The following is a 23130-nucleotide window of genomic DNA, read 5'->3' on the forward strand; positions in this document are numbered from 1 at the left end:
CAGACCAGGACAAGATACTGTAATAGCAGTATACTGTACAGACTTGAGAAAGGAGGTTTTGGCCTCTGAAAGCTAATTGAAAAAATATATTAATAATAAATAATTTATTTTCTTATATACCGTCCTACCAACAATTCTGGGCGGTTCACAACAAGGAATAAAACTGAACAATTCAGCGAAAGGGATACAATTTCATAATAAAAAACAATACATCGTAAGCAATCAAATGCATCAGAGACTATTATTCAATAAAATGGTATATTCTTATTTTCCATCATAAGAACATAAGAATAGCCTTACTGGGTCAGACCAATGGTCCATCAAGCCCAGTAGCTTGGTCTCACGGTGGCCAATCCAGGTCATTAATACCTGACTAAAGCCAAGGAGTAGCAACATTCCATGCCACCGATCCAGGGAAAGCAGTGGCTTCCCCCATGTCTTTCTCAATAACAGATTATGGACTTTTCCTCCAGGAACTTGTCCAAACCTTTCTTAAAACCAGCTACACTATCCGCTCTTACCACAACCTCTGGCAATGTGTTTCAGAGCTTAACTATTCTCTGAGTGAAAAAAAAAACTGAGGAGTCCTGCTTTTGTTATGAGCATAGGAGCAGTAGCCGATACCTCATTTATTCGGGGAGGCTGAAACAGAGTAGTGGTGGGACATTAGAGGCACTGGGCCTACATAAGACTCTTCCTTCACTCTACTCCCCCTCCCCCAGGGAACTACTTGCTAATAAAAAATATTCTCCATAAGATACTATTTTTATTTATCTAACCTTTGCTATCTCTGGCTTGAGTTTTTGATTCATTGTCTTCTCATTATCTGTCCTTCTGGTTTGTTTGTTTTTTATTTTCTGTCCATCACTGGTGTCCTCCTTTTTAATTTCTATTTTAGCTCTCTCTCTTTCTTGTTTATCATTTCAACAGTGGATACCTTAATACTTTTTTTCTTCCTCCCCTTTCTGTCCCCTTCTGTTCTTTAAGAACATAAGCAGTGCCTCTGCTGGGTCAGACCATAGGTCCATCACGCCCAGCAGTCCGCTCACGCGGGGGCCCATCAGGTCCAGGACCTGTATAGTTCCCTGTAACTTCATCGAGTGTCCCCTATTGTTTTATTTCTATTTGTTAATTTGTAAACTGGTGATTATAATTTGCCTTTTTTTTTTTTTCAAATTTACATCTGCTCTCTTTATATTTATATTTTGCACAGTATTAGGGGATATGCTGTTTCTGATTCTGTGATGTTGCACTGTATACAAGATCTGGCTTCTTGGCGGTTCAGTTTAACTTTTGTCTACATATTTATAATTTTAATTTGCGATATCTTATTTCATACTGGGGTGAGGGTGTATTTGTGTTCTATGTGTATGAAAAAGATATGGTTTTCTGATAACATTGACTGTGCATGATTGATCTATACTAATCTGGCTTGTTTAATAATTTTTATTTTACTAATGCTCTAGTGCTCACTGCAGTGTTTAAAAAGCTGTTTTTCCTAGGTACACCCTTGTTTTGTGACTTGTGGATTATTACTAAAAATAAATTTTTTATATACAGGAAAGGGATGTTAAAAAGTGATCAACCCTGGGTATTAAATATGCTAGGTACACCACTACCTCTCTGTGGATGTGGTGGAGACAGACAGTATATGAAAAGCATAGGACAAGCATATAGAATTTCTAAGGGACAGGAAGAGGACTCAGATGGTATGGATGAGCAAACTGGATAGGCTATGTGGTGTTTATCTGTTGACATTTTCTCTTTTTCCATGTATTTTACATACTTGCATACATAAATACTGGTACATAAGAACATAAGAATTGCCGCCCTAACTGAGACTAGCCCTACCTGCGTACGCTCTGGTTCAGCAGGAACTTGTCTAACTTTGTCTTGAATCCCTGGAGGGTGTTTTCCCCTATGACAGACGCCAGAAGAGCATTCCAGTTTTCTACCACTCTCTGGGTGAAGAAGAACTTCCTTAAGTTCGTACGGAATTTATCCCCTTTCAATTTTAGAGAGTGCCCTTTCGTTCTCCCTACCTTGGAGAGGGTGAACAACCTGTCCTTATCTACTAAGTCTATCCCTTTCAGTACCTTGAATGTTTCGATCATGTCCCCTCTCAATCTCCTCTGTTCGAAGGAGAAGAGGCCCAGTTTCTCTAATCTTTTGCTGTACGGCAACTCCTCCAGCCCCTTAACCATTTTAGTCACTCTTCCCTGGACCCTTTCGAGTAGTACCGTGTCCTTCTTCATGTACGGCGACCAGTGCTGGAAGCAGTATTCCAGGTGAGGGCACACAATGGCCTGGTACAGCAGCATGATAACCCTCTCCGATCTGTTCATGATCCCCTTCTTTATCATTCCTAGCATTCTGTTCGCCCTTTTCGCCGCAGCCGCACATTGCGTGGATGGCTTCATCGACTTGTCGATCAGAACTCCCAAGTCTTTCCTGGGAGGTCTCTCCAAGTACCGCCCCGGACATCCTGCATTCGTATATGAGATTTTTGTTACTGACATGCATCACTTTACACTTATCCACATTGAACCTTATCTGCCATGTTGATGCCCATTCCTCGAGCCTGATTATGTCATGTTGCAGATCTTCCCAATCCCCCTGCGCCTTCACTACTCTGAATAACTTCGTATCGTCTGCAAATTTAATCACCTCAGTCGTCATACCAATGTCCAGATCATTTATAAAGTAGGTCCATCATGCCCAGCAGTCCGCTCTCGTGGCGACCCTTCGGTCAAAGACCAGCGCCCTACTGAGACTAGCCCTACCAGCATACGTCCTTATTTAGCAGGAACTTGTCTAACTTTGCCTTGAATCCCTGGAGGGTGTTTTCCTCTCTTCCGGAGTCTGTCATAGAGGAAAACACCCTCCCGGGATTCAAGGCAAAGTTGGACAAGTCCCTGTTAAATAAGGACGTACGCTGGTAGGGCTAGTCTCAGTAGGACGCTGGTCTTTGACCGGAGGGCTGCCGCGTGAGCGGACTGCTGGGCATGATGGACCAGCAGTGGCAACTCTTATGTTCTTATGTTGAAGAGCATGGGTCCAAGCACCGAGCCCTGCGGTACCTCACTGGTGATGCTCTTCCAGTCCGAGTATTGTCCATTTACCCCCACTCTGTTTCCTATGCTCCAGCCAGTTTTTAATCCACGTGAGTATTTTACCCTCGATTCCATGGCTTGCAATTTTCCGAAGTAATCGTTCATGTGGAACCTTGTCAAACACCTTCTGAAAATCCAGATATACAATGTCGACTGGGTTGCCCTTGTCTGTCTGTCTGTTTACTCCCTCAAAGAAGTGCAGCAAGTTCGTCAAACACGATCTGCCTTTGCTAAAACCGTGCTGACTGGTCCTCATCAGCCCATGTCCTAGTTTACAGAAACATGAAGGCAGATAAAGGCCAAGTGGCCCATCCATAGCATCCACTATCTCCTCCTCTCCCTAAGAGATCCCACTAGATTTGCTTTCAAATATAAAGTGATGTACATAGATAAAAATAATCCCAACCACAGGTACAAAGTATTGGATTCTTAGCCAAAAGTCAGAGAAAGATCTTAAGAGTCAAGTGTGGAAGGCTGCCAAAACGGCAAAAAGAATACTGGGAATTATTCAACAAAGAATGGCGAACAAATAAATATCTCCAGTTTCTGCACAGGTTAATAGTGAAATTTTACCTTGATTATTGCGGTGCAGTTATGATCACCTCATTTCAAAGATTTAATAATAGAACTAGAAAAAGGTGACAAAAATGATAAACAAAATAAAATATCTTATTTATGAAGAGTCTATCCTGTTTAGCCTTTCTTCAGTTTGGATAAGAGACAACAGAGGGGACAACTTTATAAAATCTTGACTAGGGTGGAATAGAAAAGAGGACATGCCATGAAACTAACATTCAACAGACAGAAAACAAAGTTGTGCAATTTTTATGTAACACAAAATTAAGCAGTGAAATTTGTATCTGGAAGAAAAGGCCAAAACAACTAGAAGGGTTGCAAAGAAGGTTGGACAATTTCCTGCAAGAAATCTCCTAAAAAATTATCCAGCTAGACTTGATAAAAGTCATCATTAATCCTTTGAAATAAGCCAAGAGAAACATGATCTATTTTTTCTTATTTACCAGGTATTTATGACCCAGACTGGCCAGGCTGCAAAGCATGATGGATATTTAAAAATGGCTTATCTTATACTCTTAAAAAAATGTTACCAAACATTATTTATTATATAAAGATTTTGCTATTTTTTTGCACAGTATTACCAATCATTAAGCACAAATTTATCACCCATTAAAGATAGTGATATGTGTCGTTTCCTTAGTAACTCTTACTGCAATAGAAGTGGGCAAAATCAAAATATGAGTTATTGTAGAAGTCCAAAATACATCTCATATAATAGTATATGCCCACTCGTTTCATGGTGCTCTCTCTTCTGAAAACCAAGAGGAGGAAATATTTTAAACTGACCTGACTTTGAAGCATTGTGAATGGAGTCTCTCCCTGCTCCATTGCATCAGGGTCACAAAGCCAACTCTGTACAGGTCGAGTTTGTTTGAGAAGGGAAAGATATGCATGGAAAACATCCGCTTTTACATTTTCTTCACGTTCCTTAAATCTGGTTATTAAGGCAGGTGATACTGTCTTGTAGAAGTCAGGTACCATTTCATGTCGAGTGCTGACCACAGCATCCAAGCACTTAGCTGCCGCGCGTCGCACTTTCCAACTCATATCATCATCATCACTGTATTCGTCATCACTTCCTAAAACAAAAGACAAGAACAACTCTCTTAGAAAGCTATTCAGCTATTCTTATGTGGATTTTCTTTACTACAACTCCTCTTACATCTTCTCATTCACCTCTGATATCACTATTAGCTCACACTGTCCCTATTTTCCTATACCAACAAAATAAGATCTCCGACTACCATATGATAAATTGAAGAAAAAAGCCTCTCAGAGACACTCAAAGTGGTGGACACTGAAGGATTAAGTGACTTGCCCAGGATCACAACGAGCAGCACCGGGACTTGATCTCACAACCTCTGAGTACAGAGGCAGCAGCTCAACCAGACAGCCACAGCCCTTCCTACAGTAAAGCACAGTTACTTACCGTAACAGGTGTTATCCAGGGACAGCAGGTAGATATTCTTAACGCATGGGTGACGTCACCGACGGAGCCCCGGTACGGACACTTTTACTAGAAAGTTCTAGTTGGCCGCACCGCGCATGCGCGAGTGCCTTCCCACCCGACGGAGGAGTGCGTGGTCCCCAGTTAAGATAAGCCAGCTAAGAAGCCAACCCGGGGAGGTGGGTGGGACGTAAGAATATCTGCCTTATGTCTCTGGATAACACCTGTTACGGTAAGTAACTGTGCTTTATCCCAGGACAAGCAGGCAGCATATTCTTAACGCATGGGTGACCTCCAAGCTAACAGAGAGGGAGGAGGGATGGTTGGCCATTAGGAAAATAAATTATGTAACACAGATTGGCCGAAGTGTCCATCCCGTCTGGAGAAGGTATCCAGACAGTAGTGAGTAGTGAACGTGTGAACTGAAGACCAAGTGGCAGCCTTGCAGATTTCCTCGATGGGAGTGGAACGGAGGAAAGCCACAGAAGCAGCCATAGCTCTGACCCTGTGGGCCGTGACAGCACCTTCCAGTGAAAGACCGGCCCGAGCATAACAGAACGCAATGCAGGCAGCAAGCCAGTTGGAAAGCGTCCGTTTAGAGACAGGACGACCTAGACAGTTAGGGTCGAAGGACAAAAAGAGCTGAGAGGACGAGCGGTGAGCCTTGGTATGGTCAAGGTAGTATGCAAGGGCACGCTTACAGTCCAGCGTGTGTAACGCCTGTTCCCCAGGATGAGAATGGGGCTTAGGGAAAAAGACAGGCAACACAATGGACTGGTTGAGGTGAAATTCCGAGACCACCTTGGGAAGGAATTTAGGATGGGTACGCAGAACCACCTTGTCATGGTGAAAAACAGTGAAAGGTGGGTCGGCAACCAGTGCATGCAGCTCACTAACCCTCCTGGCAGAGGTGATGGCAATGAGGAAAAGCACCTTCCATGTAAGAAATTTGAGTGAAGTCGTGGCAAGAGACTCAAACGGAGGTTTCATGAGGGCTGATAAAACCACATTCAGGTCCCAGACGACTGGAGGAGGCTTCAGAGGTGGTTTGACATTGAAGAGGCCTCTCATGAACCTGGAAACCAGGGGATGAGCCGTAAGAGGTTTTCTGAGGATAGGCTCATGAAACGCAGTGATGGCACTGAGGTGGACTCTAATTGAGGTAGACTTGAGGCCAGCGTCGGAGAGAGAGAGCAAATAGTCCAGTACAGTTTCCACCGCCAATGAGGTGGGATCGTGATGATGTAGTAGACACCAAGAGGAGAACCGGGTCCACTTCTGATGGTAACATTGGAGGGTGGCCGGTTTCCTAGAGGCATCCAAAATACGACGGACAGACTGAGACAGATTCTCTGGAGAGGTCAGCCCGAGAGAAACCAAGCTGTCAGGTGGAGCGAGGACAGATTGGGATGTAGTAGAGACTGATGCTGCTGCGTAAGTAGAGTAGGAAACACAGGGAGAGGAATGGGCTCCCTGGAGCTGAGCTGGAGCAGGAGGGAGAACCAGTGTTGGCGAGGCCACCGAGGAGCGATGAGAATCATGGTGGCTCTGTCCCTGCGTAGTTTGGATAACGTCCGCAACATCAGAGGCAGGGGAGGAAAGGCATAGAGGAACCGATCCGTCCAGTCGAGCAGGAATGCATCCGGGGCCAGACGATGAGGAGAGAAGAGTCTGGAACAGAACTGGGGCAGCTGATGGTTGTGAGGAGCTGCAAAGAGGTCCACCTGAGGAGTGCCCCACTGAGCAAAGATGGAGCGGAGTGTGGGAGGATCCAGAGTCCACTCGTGAGGCTGAAGGATGTGGCTGAGATTGTCGGCCAGGGAGTTCTGTTCGCCCTGGATATAGACAGCCTTGAGGAAGAGACTGTGGACCGTGGCCCAGGTCCAGATGCGGATGGCCTCCTGACAGAGGAGGGGAGATTCGGTGCCGCCTTGCTTGTTTATATAGTACATGGCGACTTGGTTGTCTGTGCACAGGAGAAGAACCTGAGGGTAGAGAAGGTGCTGGAAGGCCTTTAGAGCATAGAACATGGCTCTGAGTTCCAGGAAATTGATGTGATGTTGACGCTCCTGAGGGGTCCAGAGTCCCTGGGTGCGAAGATCTCCCAGGTGAGCTCCCCACGCATAGGGGGAGGCATCTGTGGTTATGGTCATGGAGTGAGGGGGTAGATGAAAGAGTAGACCCCTGGAAAGATTTGAGGAGTTCAACCACCATTGAAGAGATTGCTGAAGAGACGATGTCACAGAGATGGGATGAGAAAGAGGATCCAAGGTTTGCGACCATTGGTTGGCAAGAGTCCATTGAGGCGTCCGGAGGTGGAGTCGCGTCAGAGGAAGCACATGGACCGTCGAGGCCATGTGACCCAGGAGGACCATCATCTGCCAGGCTGGGATGGAGTGATGAAGGAGCACCTGACGACAGAGGTGGAGCAGGGTCCGTTGTCGGTCGGAGGGGAGAAACGCCCTCATCAGAGTGGTGTCGAGAACTGCTCTAATGAACTGAAGTCGCTGTGAGGGAAGCAGATGCGACTTGGGGTAGTTGATCTCGAACCCCAGGAGATGGAGGAAAGAGATGGTGTGATGAGTGGCTTGTAGCACAAGTGGAGACGTAGGTGCTTTCACCAACCAATCGTCCAAGTAGGGGAACACCTGGAGGTTGTGAGACCTGAGGAAGGCCGCCACCACAATAAGGCACTTGGTGAACACCCTGGGCGATGATGCGAGGCCAAAGGGGAGCACTTTGTACTGATAGTGACGGTGTTGTATCTGAAATCGGAGGTAGCGACGTGAAGTCAAATTGATTGGGATGTGAGTTTAGGCCTCTTTGAGGTCTAGGGAACATAGCCAGTTGTGTTGAGAGAGAAGAGGGTAAAGCGTGGCAAGGGAGAGCATTCTGAACTTCTCCTTGACCAGGCACTTGTTGAGGTCCCTGAGATCGAGGATGGGACAGAGATCTCCTGTTTTCTTGGGAACCAGGAAATAGCGGGAGTAGAATCCCTGACCCCTTTGGTCCGAAGGCACCTCTTCGATGGCATTGAGAAGAAGGAGGGATTGGACCTCCCTCAGGAGGAGGAGGGATTGGGATGAGTGAGAAGCAGACTCGATGGGAGGATTGTCTGGTGGAAGAGTCTGGAAGTTGAGAGAGTAGCCATGGCGAATGATGTTGAGGACCCACTGGTCCGAAGTGATGACCTCCCAACAGCTGAGGAAGAGCTGAAGACGTCCTCCGATAGGCTGAGGAAGAGGTAGTGACGGTGGAAGACTGGCTATGCCCTGGAGAAAGGAGTCAAAAGGGTTGAGATGGTTTTGATGGAGGAAGAGGCTTGACAGGCTGATGAGACTGCGATTGAGCCTGAGGTTGATGCTGGTGACGAGGACGGCGAGACTGTTGCTGAGGCGGGTTGAGAGGTCTGGCCGAGAACCTGCGCTGGTAGGAAGACTGTTGTCTGTAGGGGCGAGCAGGTGGAGTCTTCTTTTTAGGTTTGACCAGAGTGTCCCACCTGGTCTCGTGTGCTGAGAGCTTCTGGGTTGTCGAGTCTAGGGACTCCCTGAAGAGTTTGTCACCCAGACAAGGTGCGTTAGCCAGGCGGTCTTGGTGGTTAATGTCAAGGTCAGAGACTCTCAGCCAGGCCAAACGGAGCATAGCAACAGCCATGGCAGATGCTCGAGAGGTCAGCTCAAACGAGTCATAAATGGAGCGAACCATGAACTTCCTGAGTTGGAGGAGGCTGGAAATATGCTGCTGGAAGAGGGGGACCTTACGTTCTGGAAGATATTTTTGTAAGGAGGAGAGTTGTTGCACCAGATGCTTCATGTAGAAGGAGAAGTGAAAGGTGTAATTGTTTGCTCTATTTGCTAACATTGCATTTTGGAAAAGGCGCTTACCAAATTTATCCATAGTTTTTCCCTCTCTGCCAGGAGGGGTGGAAGTATATACACCGGAACCCTGAGATTTTTCCAAGATGGACTCCACCAGGAGAGACTCGTGGGGCAATTGAGGCTTGTCAAACCCTGGGATTGGAATGACCCGGTACAAGCTATCCAGTTTGCGAGGGGCCCCGGGAACAGTGAGGGGAGTCTCCCAGTTTTTGTAAAAAGTTTCCCGTAAGATGTCGTGGACGGGCAACTTCAAAAATTCCTTGGGAGGTTGCGCAAAGTCTAGGGCATCGAGGAAAGCCTGAGACTTTTTAGAGTCGGACTCTAATGGGATAGAAAGAGCTGCTGACATCTCCCTAAGGAATTTAGAGAAAGAGGACTGTTCCGGTTTGGAAACGGTGTCGGCCATGGAGGGTTCTTCGTCGGTCGATGAAGCGTCCTCTTCGGTACCGTATGGGGAGTCTTCCCATAAGTCCGGGTCCCTAACGTTGGGGTGTGCATGTCTGGACGTCGGCGTGGAAGGCTCGGTATGGCGGGTCTTTGAGAGAGATTTGCCTGAGCGTACCGAGGCGGTACCGGGTGAGGAAGACCGATGTCGTTCTTGGGACCGGGAAGGGTCGGCAGCGGCACGGGCATGCACTGTAGGCGGTTCAGCCAAGAGTACCGTCATGGAGGTATTAATCGGTACCGAGGGGGTCGACACCGATGGGACAGTGCGAGGCTCGGACCGGTCCTGTACTGGAAGGTGCGGGGCCAGCAACGCCGGCAACAGTTGTTGTAGTTGTTGCTGCAGCTGCTCCTGTAATTGAGATCGGAGTATGGCCGCGATGCGGTCATCCAGAGGGGGCACCGGTACCGCTTTTTTCTTCTTCGGTACCATAGGTGCCGCTCTACGCTCCGGCGATGAGGAGGCCAATGACGAGGCACTCACCGATATCGGAGCGGAGCGTTTACGGGGTCGGTGCGGTGCCGGAAGGGTCGGCGTCGCGACCGTGGCAGGAGGGCGTTCCAGAGAAGTGGAAGGCTTCTTAGCCGGCTTACCTGGGCCCAGCGACCCCGAAGAAGGATCCGGTGGTGTCGACGTAGTCGGTGCAGTCGACGTCGTGGCAGGTTCCATGGCAGATCCGGTACCGAACAAAATATTTTGTTGGATCTGCCTATTTTTTAAAGTGCACTTTTTAAGCGTAGCACAGCGGGTGCAGGTGTCAGCCCGATGCTCTGGACCCAAGCACTGGAGGCACCAATTGTGCAGGTCGGTGAGAGAGATCGGGCGTGCACACCGCTGGCACTTCTTAAAGCCCGGTTGAGGGGGCATGAAGGGAAACACGGCCTCCGCAAAATCGAATCCGGAGGCCTGTATGGTGGCAACAGGCCCCGCCGGGACCGGCCTGAAAAAATAAGGAAAACTCGACGAGTTTTTTTTGGGGTTTTTTTTTTTTAAAGCAAAAATAAAGGGAATCCGAATAAGAAAAATAGAAAAAAGTGAGAAAATACGCGAGCGGGAAGGCAAAAATTAGTTTTTCAACGGCCGTTGAAAACACATGCGTCTTCTTCGCTCCGCGGAAACGAAGAAACTGGGGACCACGCACTCCTCCGTCGGGCAGGAAGGCACTCGCGCATGCGCGGTGCGGCCAACTAGAACTTTCTAGTAAAAGTGTCCGTACCGGGGCTCCGTCGGTGACGTCACCCATGCGTTAAGAATATGCTGCCTGCTTGTCCTGGGATAATGCTTTTCACCTATAGCAGGTTTATTCTGTAGACAGCAGGACTGTTCAGGCACATAAGTGAGTGACACCATCTAATAGCACTAGGACTGAACAATTCTCCTAGAGCTTATAATTAAATGCAAAGTTCTAAGCATGTGTATCCCTTCCCAGGCACAGCAGTTATTTCTGCAATTTGCATAGCTAATCAATAAATTTAGCTCTCTGGGAGGTAAAAGAATTGTGTGCCTGATCAACCCATCTTTTGGGAACATCTATTACAGTTAAGCAACAATGCTTTTCCCATGAACAACTTCAGGGCCACTTAACTTACATAAGCCTGGATGCACTAGAAATGGTCTATAGGATCATGTGGGTCACTTTGGGCCAATTTTTTAAAATGTGATTTTAAAACGGTGATCGATTTTCCAATGACTTTGCATGCCAATTAGTTTTGCGGAGGTCTGCAGTAATCCTGCCCCACCAGTCATTGGAAAACTGATTGACACATGCGCAGAGCCAGTAGGGCAGGGGTATCAAACTCAATCACATAAGGGGCCGAAATCTAAAACATAGGCTAAGTCGTGGGCCAAATTTTTTTTATTAAGATACTTAGGGGGCCTTTTATTAAGGTACGATAAATGATTTAGCGCACGCTAAATGCGCACCTTAATAAAAGGACCCCTTAGTCTTAGTAGAAGTATAGGGTTACAACCTCTCCAACCCCACGCTGGCTCTGGGATGTAAACAAAATAAATGAAAAAAAAAATTTTCTCATCTCTCTTTTAGGTCCTAGTTCACGCTTGCTGTCTAACACCAGCTCTGGCAGGATACCCATATCAAATCTGACCTATTGTAATCACAAAACAGAAAATAAAATTATTTTTTCTACCTTTTGTTGTCTGGTCATTATTCAAATCATGTTGGTCCCAGGCTCTGGTTGTCTTCCGATAACTTGCTTGCCAGGGTCTCCTGCCCATTTGTCGTTTTCTTCTTTCTCTGTGCTAACCATCCAATTTGTCGTTTTCTTCTTTCTCCGTGCTAATCATCCATCTCTCCTTTTCTCAACTACCCTTTCATCCAGTATCTCTCCCTCCTTCCCCACCTCCTCAGGGTCCACCACCTCTCCCTTTCTCTTCCCAACTATGGGCTAGATTCACTAAGCAAACCGATCATGTACTGATCGGTTTGCGATCCCTTTGTGACCCGATTTTATTCCAGCCCGATTCACTTACCTTTGTGCCGATCCGATTCCGATCCGTGCATGCAAATGAGGTGAACAGCATACAAAGTAGGTAGGAACGCAGTTCACCAAATAAATTTTTGAAACTGACTGGGCTGGCCGATCAACACAAAAAGCAACTGCTGGGGACCAGTCGCAAATGTCCTTTCCCACTGTCCTCGGCCTGAAATCCCAGCTCTCTGCCCTTTCCATGGAACTTGCAAAAAACCAGCAGACAACGCTAAAAAAAAGCAAGAACAATGGTCTTCAGCTTGGGCAGATGCCCTTTAAATGGAAGTATATACTGTGTGTTTGGCCAGTCCAAAGCAACGTCAGTGGAAGCAAGATAGGAGACCACTACGATAACAGATGCTGCCCCGACTCTCCTGCTCTCTGCCCCCTTCCCTTTAGTGCGAGCCCATGGTTTTAAAGCAGGGCTACACTGCGGGGAAGGAAGGTAGAGAGCAGGAGAATCGAGGCGGCAAGAGCAGGGCTTGGCTAGAAGGAGCAGAGAGCAGATGAATTCAGGATGTTTCTGCAGTGAATGAAACTAACCAAGCACTTTTTCCATATAAGTTTAAATAGATCTGTAAAGCAGAAAAAAAAATTGGAAGACCCAATCCAAGAAATAGTGCGGTTCCACAGAATGCAATCGGTCTTGGCCTTCCCCTATATCCTACTTATAGTGAATGGGGCAGTGAACAGCAGTGTCGGCGAAAGGGAATAGGCTGCCGCCGCCGGGGAAAGCCCTTCCCTGGGACAGGAGAGTCGGGGTCCGTAAAAAAACATACATCAAAAAAAAAAAAAGGACACAAAACGCATGTGCAGACCATCTGCAGGGAAAGCAGATGGTCTGCGCATGCGTTAGGAATGCACACTAGCGATCCATGTGGTTGGAGGGGGGGGGGGCGTTCCTCCAATCGCCTTCATTTTAATTTTTTTGTGTTGTGAATTGGGTGGGTCTGCACGGATCAGCCACGGAAACGAGGTAAGTAAATCTAGCCCTATCCTCCTATCCAGTATGTCCATCCCTCCCCCCCACAACCATTCTTGAGTCCAACTTCTCTCCCTTTCTGTTCCTTCCCTCCCTAAATCCCATTGTCCCCATTATTTCCCCCCCCCTCAGTCTGGCATATGCACATCTCTTTGGACCCCACTTCTCTCCCTCCCTCCATGTACTTCTACACCAGGGCCCCCCTTCTTTGTAGCATCCTCCGGCTTCCCCCCTGGCCTCCCGATCTCACCTTCAGCTAATTAGGGCAGCATGCAGAGGATCGCCGGTGCTGTAGCGATCCTAACAGGCTGCTGGTGGCCTCCACAGCACATTCCCTCTGCCGCAGTCCCGCCCCTCCTCTGACATCAGGGGCGGGATCGCGGCAGAGGGAATGTGCTATGGAGGCTATGGCAGCTGCTAGGATTGCTACAGCTGACTGGCGATCCTGTGTAGGCTGCTTTAAAGGTGAGAATGGGAAGCCGGGATGGAGGGAGGGAAGAAACAGAGGGCCAAATCTCGGGCCAAATTTAATTACCCTGCGGGCCAAATTTCCCTGAATTTGACACCCCTGCAGAAGGGGAAGCCCCGAAACAGCCTCCTGCCACTCAACTGTTCAGGGCAAGAAGCCTCTTTTTTTTCTTTGTAATGAGCACAGATGTTGTTCATGTGTTACCCATGTACAATATCTGTCCCCATAAAAAAAGATCAGGCTACCCCCCCATGCCCCCTCCCTCCTGCCTCAGTCACCAAGACTAATCTACACTCACGATTCTCCCCACTTTGCATCACCCAGACTCCTCCACAATCCCAACCAACCCAACCCCCTGAGGACCAAATCACCTGGAACCCCCACACTTCTGACCCTACCTCCATCAAAGGTAGCGAACACCCGGATACCCTCTCCCCACCCCCATGTGGATCGCAGCTCCCCGAACTCAGACACCGACCCTGTGAAGATCCTTAGCAGAAGGAAGACCACTCCCTCTGCCACTTGGCTCCGCCCAACACCCATGACCCACACCCCATACCTTATTTGGAAGAAGAGAGCAGGAGAAATGCCCAGTCCCTCCTGCGTTTGGCCCACCTTTCCAAAATGGCAGACCTTCCACTTCCCAATGTATCATAGGAGGGGCCTAAGGCCCTGACTGGCTCAGGCACTTAAGGCCCCTCCCCTATGGGAGAAGAAGACCCACTATTTAGGAGAGGTGGGTTGGACACAAGATGGACTGCATCTGAGCGCGGCGGGAACAAGACTTCTAGCAAACAACGTCAGGAGAGGAATAGAACAGAAAAGATGGGGAAAGCCGACAGTCAACCTAGCGTTGACGATTCGGAAGAAGGGAATAAAAGGCTGGGAAGAAACAATGGACAAATTACAGGAGTCGACTAACCCAGAAGAGGGGGTTAGAAGGATTGTACCAAAAGAGAAGAAACTAAAGACCGAAGCACTGGGAAAGGAAATGAAGACAAGAAAATACCAGGATCTAAACTGCATATATACTAATGCAAGGAGCCTAAGAAACAAAATGGGGGCATTAGAAGCCATGGCCAATGCAGAGGACATAGACATCATTGGAGTCTCTGAAATGTGGTGGAATGAAGAAAACAAATGGGATACAGCACTGCCGGGGTACAAGCTCTATTGCCAGGACAGGTCAGGACAGAAAGGGGGTGGAATAGCTCTATACATAAAAGAAAGCATACAATCGACAAAAATGGACACAGCAGAGACGACCAACAAGCTGGAATCGCTATGGATTAAAATACCGGGATGGAAAGGGCCTGAAATAAAGATGGGTCTATACTATCGTCCACCCGGGCAAACCGGAAATATCGATGAAGAAATGGAAGCCGAGATGAAGCGAGAATGCAAAAGCGGTAACACGGTTATTATGGGAGACTTCAACTACCCTAGGATAGACTGGAGTCTTGGAAGCTCAAAATGCGCTAGGGAGACAGAATTCCTGGATGCTATACAAGATTGTTTCATGGAGCAGCTTGTTAGAGAACCAATGAGAGGAAATGCCACTCTGGATCTAAACCTAAATGGGTTAAGGGGACCTGCAAAGGAAGTATAGGTAGTGGGACCGTTGGGAAACAGCGATCATAACATGATCAAGTTCAAGGTTGAGGTAGGAATACCGAAAGGAAAGAGAACCATAGCGACAACTTTCAACTTCAGGAAAGAAAACTACGAAGCAATGAGGGAAATGGTAAGGAAGAAACTTAGGAACACTTCCAAAAAATGGCAAACGGTAGAACATGCCTGGTTTTTTCTCAAGAACACGGTGAGCGAGGCGCAAAATCTGTATATCCCCAGATTCAGAAAGGGGTGCAAAAAGAGTCGAACAAAAGACCTGGCGTGGATAACTAAAATAGTGAAGGAAGCGATAGGCAATAAGAAAAATTCATTCAGGAAATGGAAAAAGGACAAAACTGAGGGGAACTGGAAAGAGCACAGGAAGTATCAAAAAGAATGTCATCGAGTGGTTCGAAAAGCCAAAAAAGAGTATGAAGAGAGGCTAGCCAGGGAAGCACGAAATTTCAAACCGTTCTTTAAATACGTTAAAGGGAAGCAACCGGCTAGGGAGAAGGTGGGACCGCTGGACGACGGAGACAGGAAGGGAGTGGTGAAGGAGGAGAAAGAAGTGGCAGAAAGACTTAACATGTTCCTTTCGTCTGTATTTACAGACGAAGACACATCCAACATACCGGAACCTGAGCAATTCTTCAATGGAAATCAAGCAGAAAAATTAACATCCATGTAAGTGAGCCTTGAAGATGTATGCAGGTAGATAGAAAAACTAAAAACTGACAAATTCCCAGGTCCAGATGGAATCCATCCAAGGGTTCTGAAGGAATTAAAGGAGGAGATAGCAGAACTACTGCAGCAAATTTGCAATCTATCCCTGAAAACAGGCATGATCCCAGAGGATTGGAAGATAGCCAACGGTACGCCCATCTTTAAAAAGGGATCAAGAGGTGACCCAGGAAACTACAGACCGGTGAGTCTGACCTCGGTTCCGGGGAAAATGGCGGAAGCACTGATAAAAGAAAACATCGATGAACATTTTGAAAGAAAACTTCTGATAACCAGCCAACATGGTTTCTGCAAGGGGAGATCGTGCCTAACGAACTTATTGCACTTCTTCGAAGGAATTAACAAACGGATGGACAAAGGAGACCCCATAGACATCATATATCTAGATTTCCAAAAAGCCTTTGACAAGGTGCCCCATGAACGCCTACTCCGGAAACTGAAGAACCATGGGGTGGAAGGAGACGTACATAGATGGATCAGAAACTGGTTGGCGGGTAGGAAACAGAGGGTAGGAGTGAAGGGCCATTACTCGGACTGGAGGAGGGTCACAAGTGGGGTCCCACAGGGCTACGTGCTCAGGCCGCTGCTATTTAATATATTCATAAATGATCTAGAAACATGGACGAAGTGTGAGATAATAAAATTTGCGGATGACACCAAACTATTTAGTGGAGCTCAGAGTAAAGAGGACTGCGAAGAATTGCAAAGGGACTTGAACAAACTAGGGGAATGGGCGACGAGATGGCAGATGAAGTTCAATGTTGAGAAATATAAAGTATTACATGCGGGAAACAGAAACCCGAGGTACAACTATACGATGGGAGGGATATTATTAAATGAGAGTACCCAAGACTCTCTTGCACGAGAATGGTCCACTGAATTGGGTATGGTATAGCTAGAGGGCGTTCCCAGGGGGCATTTGTAAGTGTATTTCATCTGGAAATGTAGGGAGTGAGTTTGTGTGAGAAGTATGTGGGTGCCATGTTGTAAGTGGGTTTGAATGCTAGTACTAGGCCAAAAGAACAGCTCCAGCGACGGGTAGCCAGTTCTCCAGCCCCCAGCACCGATACTTGCGGGCCGCCGGGAAGTCAGAGGCCACCAGGGAGGAGAGGAGCGTGGGAGCACTGCTCTGCCCCTCCCCCGAACCAGCAGGGGACCTCCGATAGAAAAAGAACAGCTCCAGCGTCGGGTAGACAGTTCTCCAGCCCTCCGCACCAATACTTGCGGGCCGTCGGGGAGTCAGAGGCCATCAGAGAGGAGAGGAGCGTGGGAGCACTGCTCCGCCCCTCCCCCAAACCAGCAGGGGACCTCCGATAGAAAAAGAACAGCTCCAGCGACGGGTAGCCAGTTCTCCAGCCCCTTGCACTGATACTTGCAGGCCGCTGGGGATTCAGAGGCAATCAGAGAGGAGAGGAGCGTGGGAGCACTGCTCCGCCCCTCCCCCGAACCAGCAGGGGTCCTCCGATAGAAAAAGAACAGCGCTATCGGCATGCAGCCGTTTGGCGCGCCAACGAAGGCGCACGACAAAGGCGCATACGCCTTAGTGCGTGCCTTCGTGAAGTTACTGCAGGGAAGCAGTCCAACCACCATCAACGGCAGATAAGACCACTCTCCCCAAAAAATCATCCAAAAAACACTTCCTACTCTGAACCGACTTCCAACCTACCAGCCTTCCAGGAAAAGAAGCTATCTTAACGATCCCGACGCCGGAAAACTGCCCACTCCAACAAACTCAGAGGGAACACCAGCGGTCTTACCCTCAAGGTGAGTGAGTCCCACTTCACTTACTCCTCTCAATCAGCTGGAAGAGGAAACATTCCCAGCTCAGAACTCACTAGTGATCATAGCAGACTCAACAGGACAGAGTGGAAGAAAGACGCTCTCCCCTCCTCTCCCCCCCCAACCTTCTCTACACCTCCCAGATTCTTGCACCTCACACCAGGTACCAAGCTAAAGAATATCCCCTCTGCACACAAAAACACAATGTCTCCCGGTTTAACAACAAGCTTACTCGTCCATCTACTACTCTTCCTACTCCTAACCAACAGAAAAACAGCAGGGTACCATATATCCTCAATCCCAACCTTAACAGAATCCTACAGGCATCCTCAACCATCCAGAAAACTCTACTCTCCCAGAAACCTGATAGACTGCTCCTCATTCAACCATATCAGCATACCTACCAGCAGGGGAAAAAGACCACCCCCAAAACCAAGATCATCAGTCCACAATTCTCGCCCTCAAACTAAAAATTTCCTCCACCCAAAATGCACCCCCTCTCCCCACACAAACCATACCTCACTAGCCTGTGCATATATGAACATCAGATCAATAAGCACAAAAGCAGACCTTATAAAGGACTGAATAGTTAAAAACCAATTAAGTTGCTTATTCCTAGCCAAAACCTGGCTAACCTCTGACTCCGATCCCTGCATCACAGAACTCTGCCCAAAGGGTTACAAAATAGAATTGGTCTGCAGAGAAAAAAAATGAGGAGGAGGTCTAGCCATCATACTCAAAAACAACATCAACATAAAGACCCTAGACAAACACTCCACTCCCCATCTAGATCTCCTAGCCTGCCAATTATCCGACAATACACTCATAGGAACTCTAACCTGCATTCTTTGTTACACAACACCAGGAAAATGGAATGCTAACAAACAAGGTCTCAAAGAATTCATTTACCAGAACTCCCTAACATCAGCTCATAACCTACTTTTGGAGACATAAACCTCCATCTAGAAGATCACACCTCCAAACAAGTAGAAAATATACTCTCATACCTCAAAGCACTGAACTACCAGATCCTCAACCCCCAACCCACACACGAAAAAGGCCACCAACTAGATGTCGCTGCATATATGTCCCAACACTCTCACAATCCTGAAATCCACATCTCAAACGGGGCCTGGCACCCCTCCCTCTGGTCAGATCACTACAAATACACCTTTAACATCAACTGGGCTCAACACAATAACAAGCAACCTCCCCCCAAAACCTCCTTCAAAACACACCAAAAAATCGAACCCTCCACATTCTGGGACAAAGCAGACCCTGCAATCACCAATATAGCCCCCAACGAATTCATATCCCAATGGCGAACCGTAAGCAAAACCATCCTGAATGAGCTAGCTCCTGAAAAATCAAAATTCAGAATCTGCAGACCATCAGACAAATGGTTCGACACTGAACTTCTCCAATTAAAAAAGCTCTGCAGACAACTAGAAAGAGAATGGAAAAAAAAAGAGCCTAGAACACACCAAAACAGCATGGAGAAATCAAATTAATCAATACAAGAACAAACTCAAGGAAAAACGGAAAGCCTACTACTCCAAAATGATAGGCACGGAAACCCTAGACACAAAAAAGCTATTCAATCTAGTAAAGAACCTCATTGACACCAAACCTTACCTAGCTACACAAGGAAACTACCCACCGACAGCTATCCAACTAGCAGACCATTTTAAAAACAAGATCACCAAGATCAGAACTGCATTCAACAATACACACACCCACCTCGACAAGATAACAAACCCTTCAACAGGAGAAGCCATCGCCGCAGACAGAAGCTGGACCAACTTCCCTGCATTACATTGGTCGGATATGAACCGACTCTACAAAAAATACAGCCAAGTTTCTTGCGACCTAAATAACTGCCCCACCTACCTGTTATCAAACGCCTCCACCACATTCAGAGCCAACCTCATGCTATGGATTCAAACCACATTAACCGAAGATCAATTCCCTCAGGACCTTGGAGAGACCTTAATCACCCCAATGATGAAAGATCACAAAGGCCCAATAGATGACCCCTCCAACTACAGACCTATCGCTTCAATACCAATATACGTTAAAATAATAGAAGGTCTAGTAGCACAATACCTCACCAACTACCTGGAAGACCATAACCTACTTCACCCCTCAAAATCAGGATTTTGAACCAACCACAGCACAGAAACACTACTTGTAACACTTCTAGACACAGCTTGACAGCACATTAGCAAAGGCAAAAAGATGATGTTAATCCAACTTGACCTCTCCGCCGCATTTGACCTGGTCGACCACTCCTTACTGCTACAGATACTTGACGCCATTGGGATCTCAGGCAAGGTCTACAGTTCCAAGGATTCCTCAAATCAAGAACCTACAGGGTAAAGTCCAATGATATCAAATCAGAACCATGGTCCAACCCCTGCGGAGTTCCACAAGGATCACCTCTATCACCTACGCTTTTCAACCTCTTTATTTCCTCCCTTGGAGCCACTTTAGACAACTTAAATCAGTGATTCCCAACCCTGTCCTGGAGGAACACCAGGCCAATCAGGTTTTCAGGCTAGCCCTAATGAATATGCATGAAGCAAATTTGCATGCCTATCACTTCCATCATATGCAAATCTCTCTCATGCATATTCATTAGGGCTAGCCTGAAAACCCGATTGGCCTGGTGTTCCTCCAGGACAGGGTTGGGAATCACCGACTTAAATGTTACATCCTTCAGCTACGCAGACGACATCACCATACTCCTCCCCTTCGACCCATCAGAGCCCACCACAACAGCAAAGCTGGAAACAACTCTAGATGCAGTGGAAAAATGGATGGTAGACCACAAACTGAAACTAAACTCAGATAAAACAAAATTCCTTCTGCTCGAAAATGTCAAAACTCCCACCATTACAGAACTGAAAATTAAAAACACCAAATACCCAATACAGCCCGAACTCAAACTCCTAGGAGTAACGATAGACAGATGCTGCACAATGCAGTCCCAAATCAATAAGACATCCCAGAAAGCTTTTTTAATTATGAGAAATCTACGTAAAATAAGAAAATTCTTCGACCCAGCACAATTCAGGCTAATTGTCCAATCCCTAGTCTTAGGTCTACTGGACTATTGCAATTCCCTCTATCTACCTTGTCCTGCCAACATGATAAAACAACTTCAGACTATACAAAACACTGCCCTCAGACTGATTTACTCCCTGAGAAAATATGATCATATTACAACTGCCTTCTTAGACTCTCACTGGCTACCTATGCAAGCACGAATTCAATTCAAATTCTACTGCCTATTATTCAAAGCATTAAACGGCTCTGCCCCTTCCTACCTAAACAAACGCTTAAACCAGATCCTCACCTCAAGACAAAGAAGAACTACGAATCCTTTTGCCTTCCCTCCACTCAAGGGCACTCAGCGCAAGATGTTTGACAACCTTCTGGCGACGCAAGCAGCAAAACTCAACCACTCCATCTCCAACTTGCTGATGGCAACGGGCAACCTCAAAACATTCCGAAAAGAAATCAAAACCCTGCTTTTCAAAAAAATTCATCCAGATATCTTAACCCCTCCTTCCCCCTCCTCCCAGATAAATTCTCCCCCAAAACCTCCACTTAGATAATCTCTTCCTCCCCAAAACACCAACCAAATATACAAATCCCTGAAATGTAATGTAATCTTAGTTGTACTCTAACTGTAATCTATTTGTTATATCACACAGTAACGTACAGTCAATTTACTATCCAATTTGCAGTTCTTCCGGAATTTATCCAGCTATCTCTCCTCTTTTGTAACCAAAAAAAAAAAAAAAGTTTGTATCTTCACTGGAAATGTCCAGTCAGCTCTTTTGTAATCCGCCTTGAACTGCAAGGTATAGGCGGAATAGAAATCCCTAATGTAATGTAATGTTACTACACATGATATACAAGTGTTTTTAAAAAATCTTTACTCTTTTGTAAAAGGGATGTCACTTCAGGAGATCCAGTTTAAACTCTTACATAGAACATATTTAATGAGAACCTGGGGGTTTGTTATGGGACTCTAGCCCGATAGTATGTGTGTTAAATGTAAGACACAGAGGGGAACTTTTCTTCACTTGTTTTTCGAGTACTCTGCTTTGACCTTCTGGGATCTACTACAGTGGTGTTTGGTCAGGGTGCTTCAATGCTCTTTGACCTGGAATTGCCCTGCCCTACTGTTGGGGGATATGCAGGACTTAGTTCAACAGGGTTTGGATCTGCCTTCTCAGAAGTTTCTCCTCCATGCTATATTATTGGGGAAAAAGCTTATATTACAGCAATGGGCTTCTGAGGAGAAACATAGAAACATAGAAAAAAGCAGCAGAAAAGGGCTATAGCCCACCAAGCCTGCCCATTCCAAGTATCCCCTCCCCTGAATTTACTCCCTTAAAGATCCCACGTGAGTATCCCATTTTCTCTTAAAATCCGTCACGCTGCTGGCCTTTATCACCTGGAGTGGGAGTCTGTTCCAATGATCCACGACTTATCCTATGTGGATCGCCAGGATGAAGACCCAAGCACGATTTGAACTGGACACTTACTCCAATCGATCTAAGGACATGTGGAGGACTTATTGTGGTTTATGGGAGTTTTTTGTCTTCTGCTTCTTCTGTTTGATGTTTGCTACTGTCATTGGTTTTTGGATACTTCATGTATGCATTCTGATTTCATACTCATGCTCTCTATTGGTGCCTAATGGTGGGACTGTGTCTTTCTTACCTATATCACTTTTGGGAGCTAGGTGAGGTGCGCATCCATATACTGGGGGTACCCTATTTGTTGTCTCTCATGAGTTTTCTGAGCCAAGGTATTTATGAATGTGTGTGCATCTGTTGTTTGGATGTGGTAGTGATGGTACACGTGAAAAGTATGACTTGGATGATTGTGTGGGTGTCTGTGTTTGAATCTTTTAGGGATTCTTTATGGTATTTAATAGATGAAAAGTGACAGATGCAACCCTTTTTTGTATTCTTTGGACCTGTATGTGATTTGTACTTGTGACAACCACTGTTGACTTTATACCACTTTTCTTGTTCTGCTGTATTTTGATGTTCTGCTGTAGTGTGATGCTTGCATTGTATCTACGGTTGCATTCTGTCCTAATAAACATGATACAGAATAATCTCGTTAGAATAGACTTCAAGGGACTTGGAAAAACAGTCCGTTATATCCAGAGTCTGTTATATCCAGAGTTGCATTCTTTAAAAAACTAGGTCAACTTGAAACAACATACAATCAATGAACAACAGTTTCTGTACAAGCACAACAAATGGTTTCAGGGGTTCCTCAAATCTAGAACCTACAGGGTAAAATACAATGATATCAAATCAGAACCATGGACAAATCCCTGCGGAGTTCCACAAGGATCACCTCTCTCACCTTCGCTCTTCAACCTCTTTATCTCCTCCCTAGGAGCCACTTTAGATACCCTAGATGTCACATCTTTCAGCTATGCTGATGACATCACCATAATCCTCCCCTTCGACCCATCAGAGACCACCACCACAACAAAGCTAGAAACAACCTTAGACACAGTAGAAAAATGGATGATGGATCACAAACTAAAACTAAATTCTGAAAAA

General features: G+C 46.5%; 1 protein-coding gene across 2 annotated transcripts in view; it reads right to left on the minus strand.

The window, feature by feature from the left end:
- CAND1 (cullin associated and neddylation dissociated 1) overlaps positions 1-23130 on the minus strand; it is a 447264-nt gene that overhangs the window by 198310 nt on the left and 225824 nt on the right. For both annotated transcript variants that reach the window (XM_033958594.1, XM_033958595.1), the window contains exon 8: positions 4476-4768. In XM_033958594.1, the coding sequence (XP_033814485.1) occupies positions 4476-4768 (293 nt within the window). The remainder of the gene's footprint in view (positions 1-4475; positions 4769-23130) is intronic.

The sequence above is a fragment of the Geotrypetes seraphini genome, chromosome 9 (assembly GCF_902459505.1).
Source record: "Geotrypetes seraphini chromosome 9, aGeoSer1.1, whole genome shotgun sequence".
Taxonomy (NCBI): Eukaryota; Metazoa; Chordata; class Amphibia; order Gymnophiona; family Dermophiidae; genus Geotrypetes; species Geotrypetes seraphini.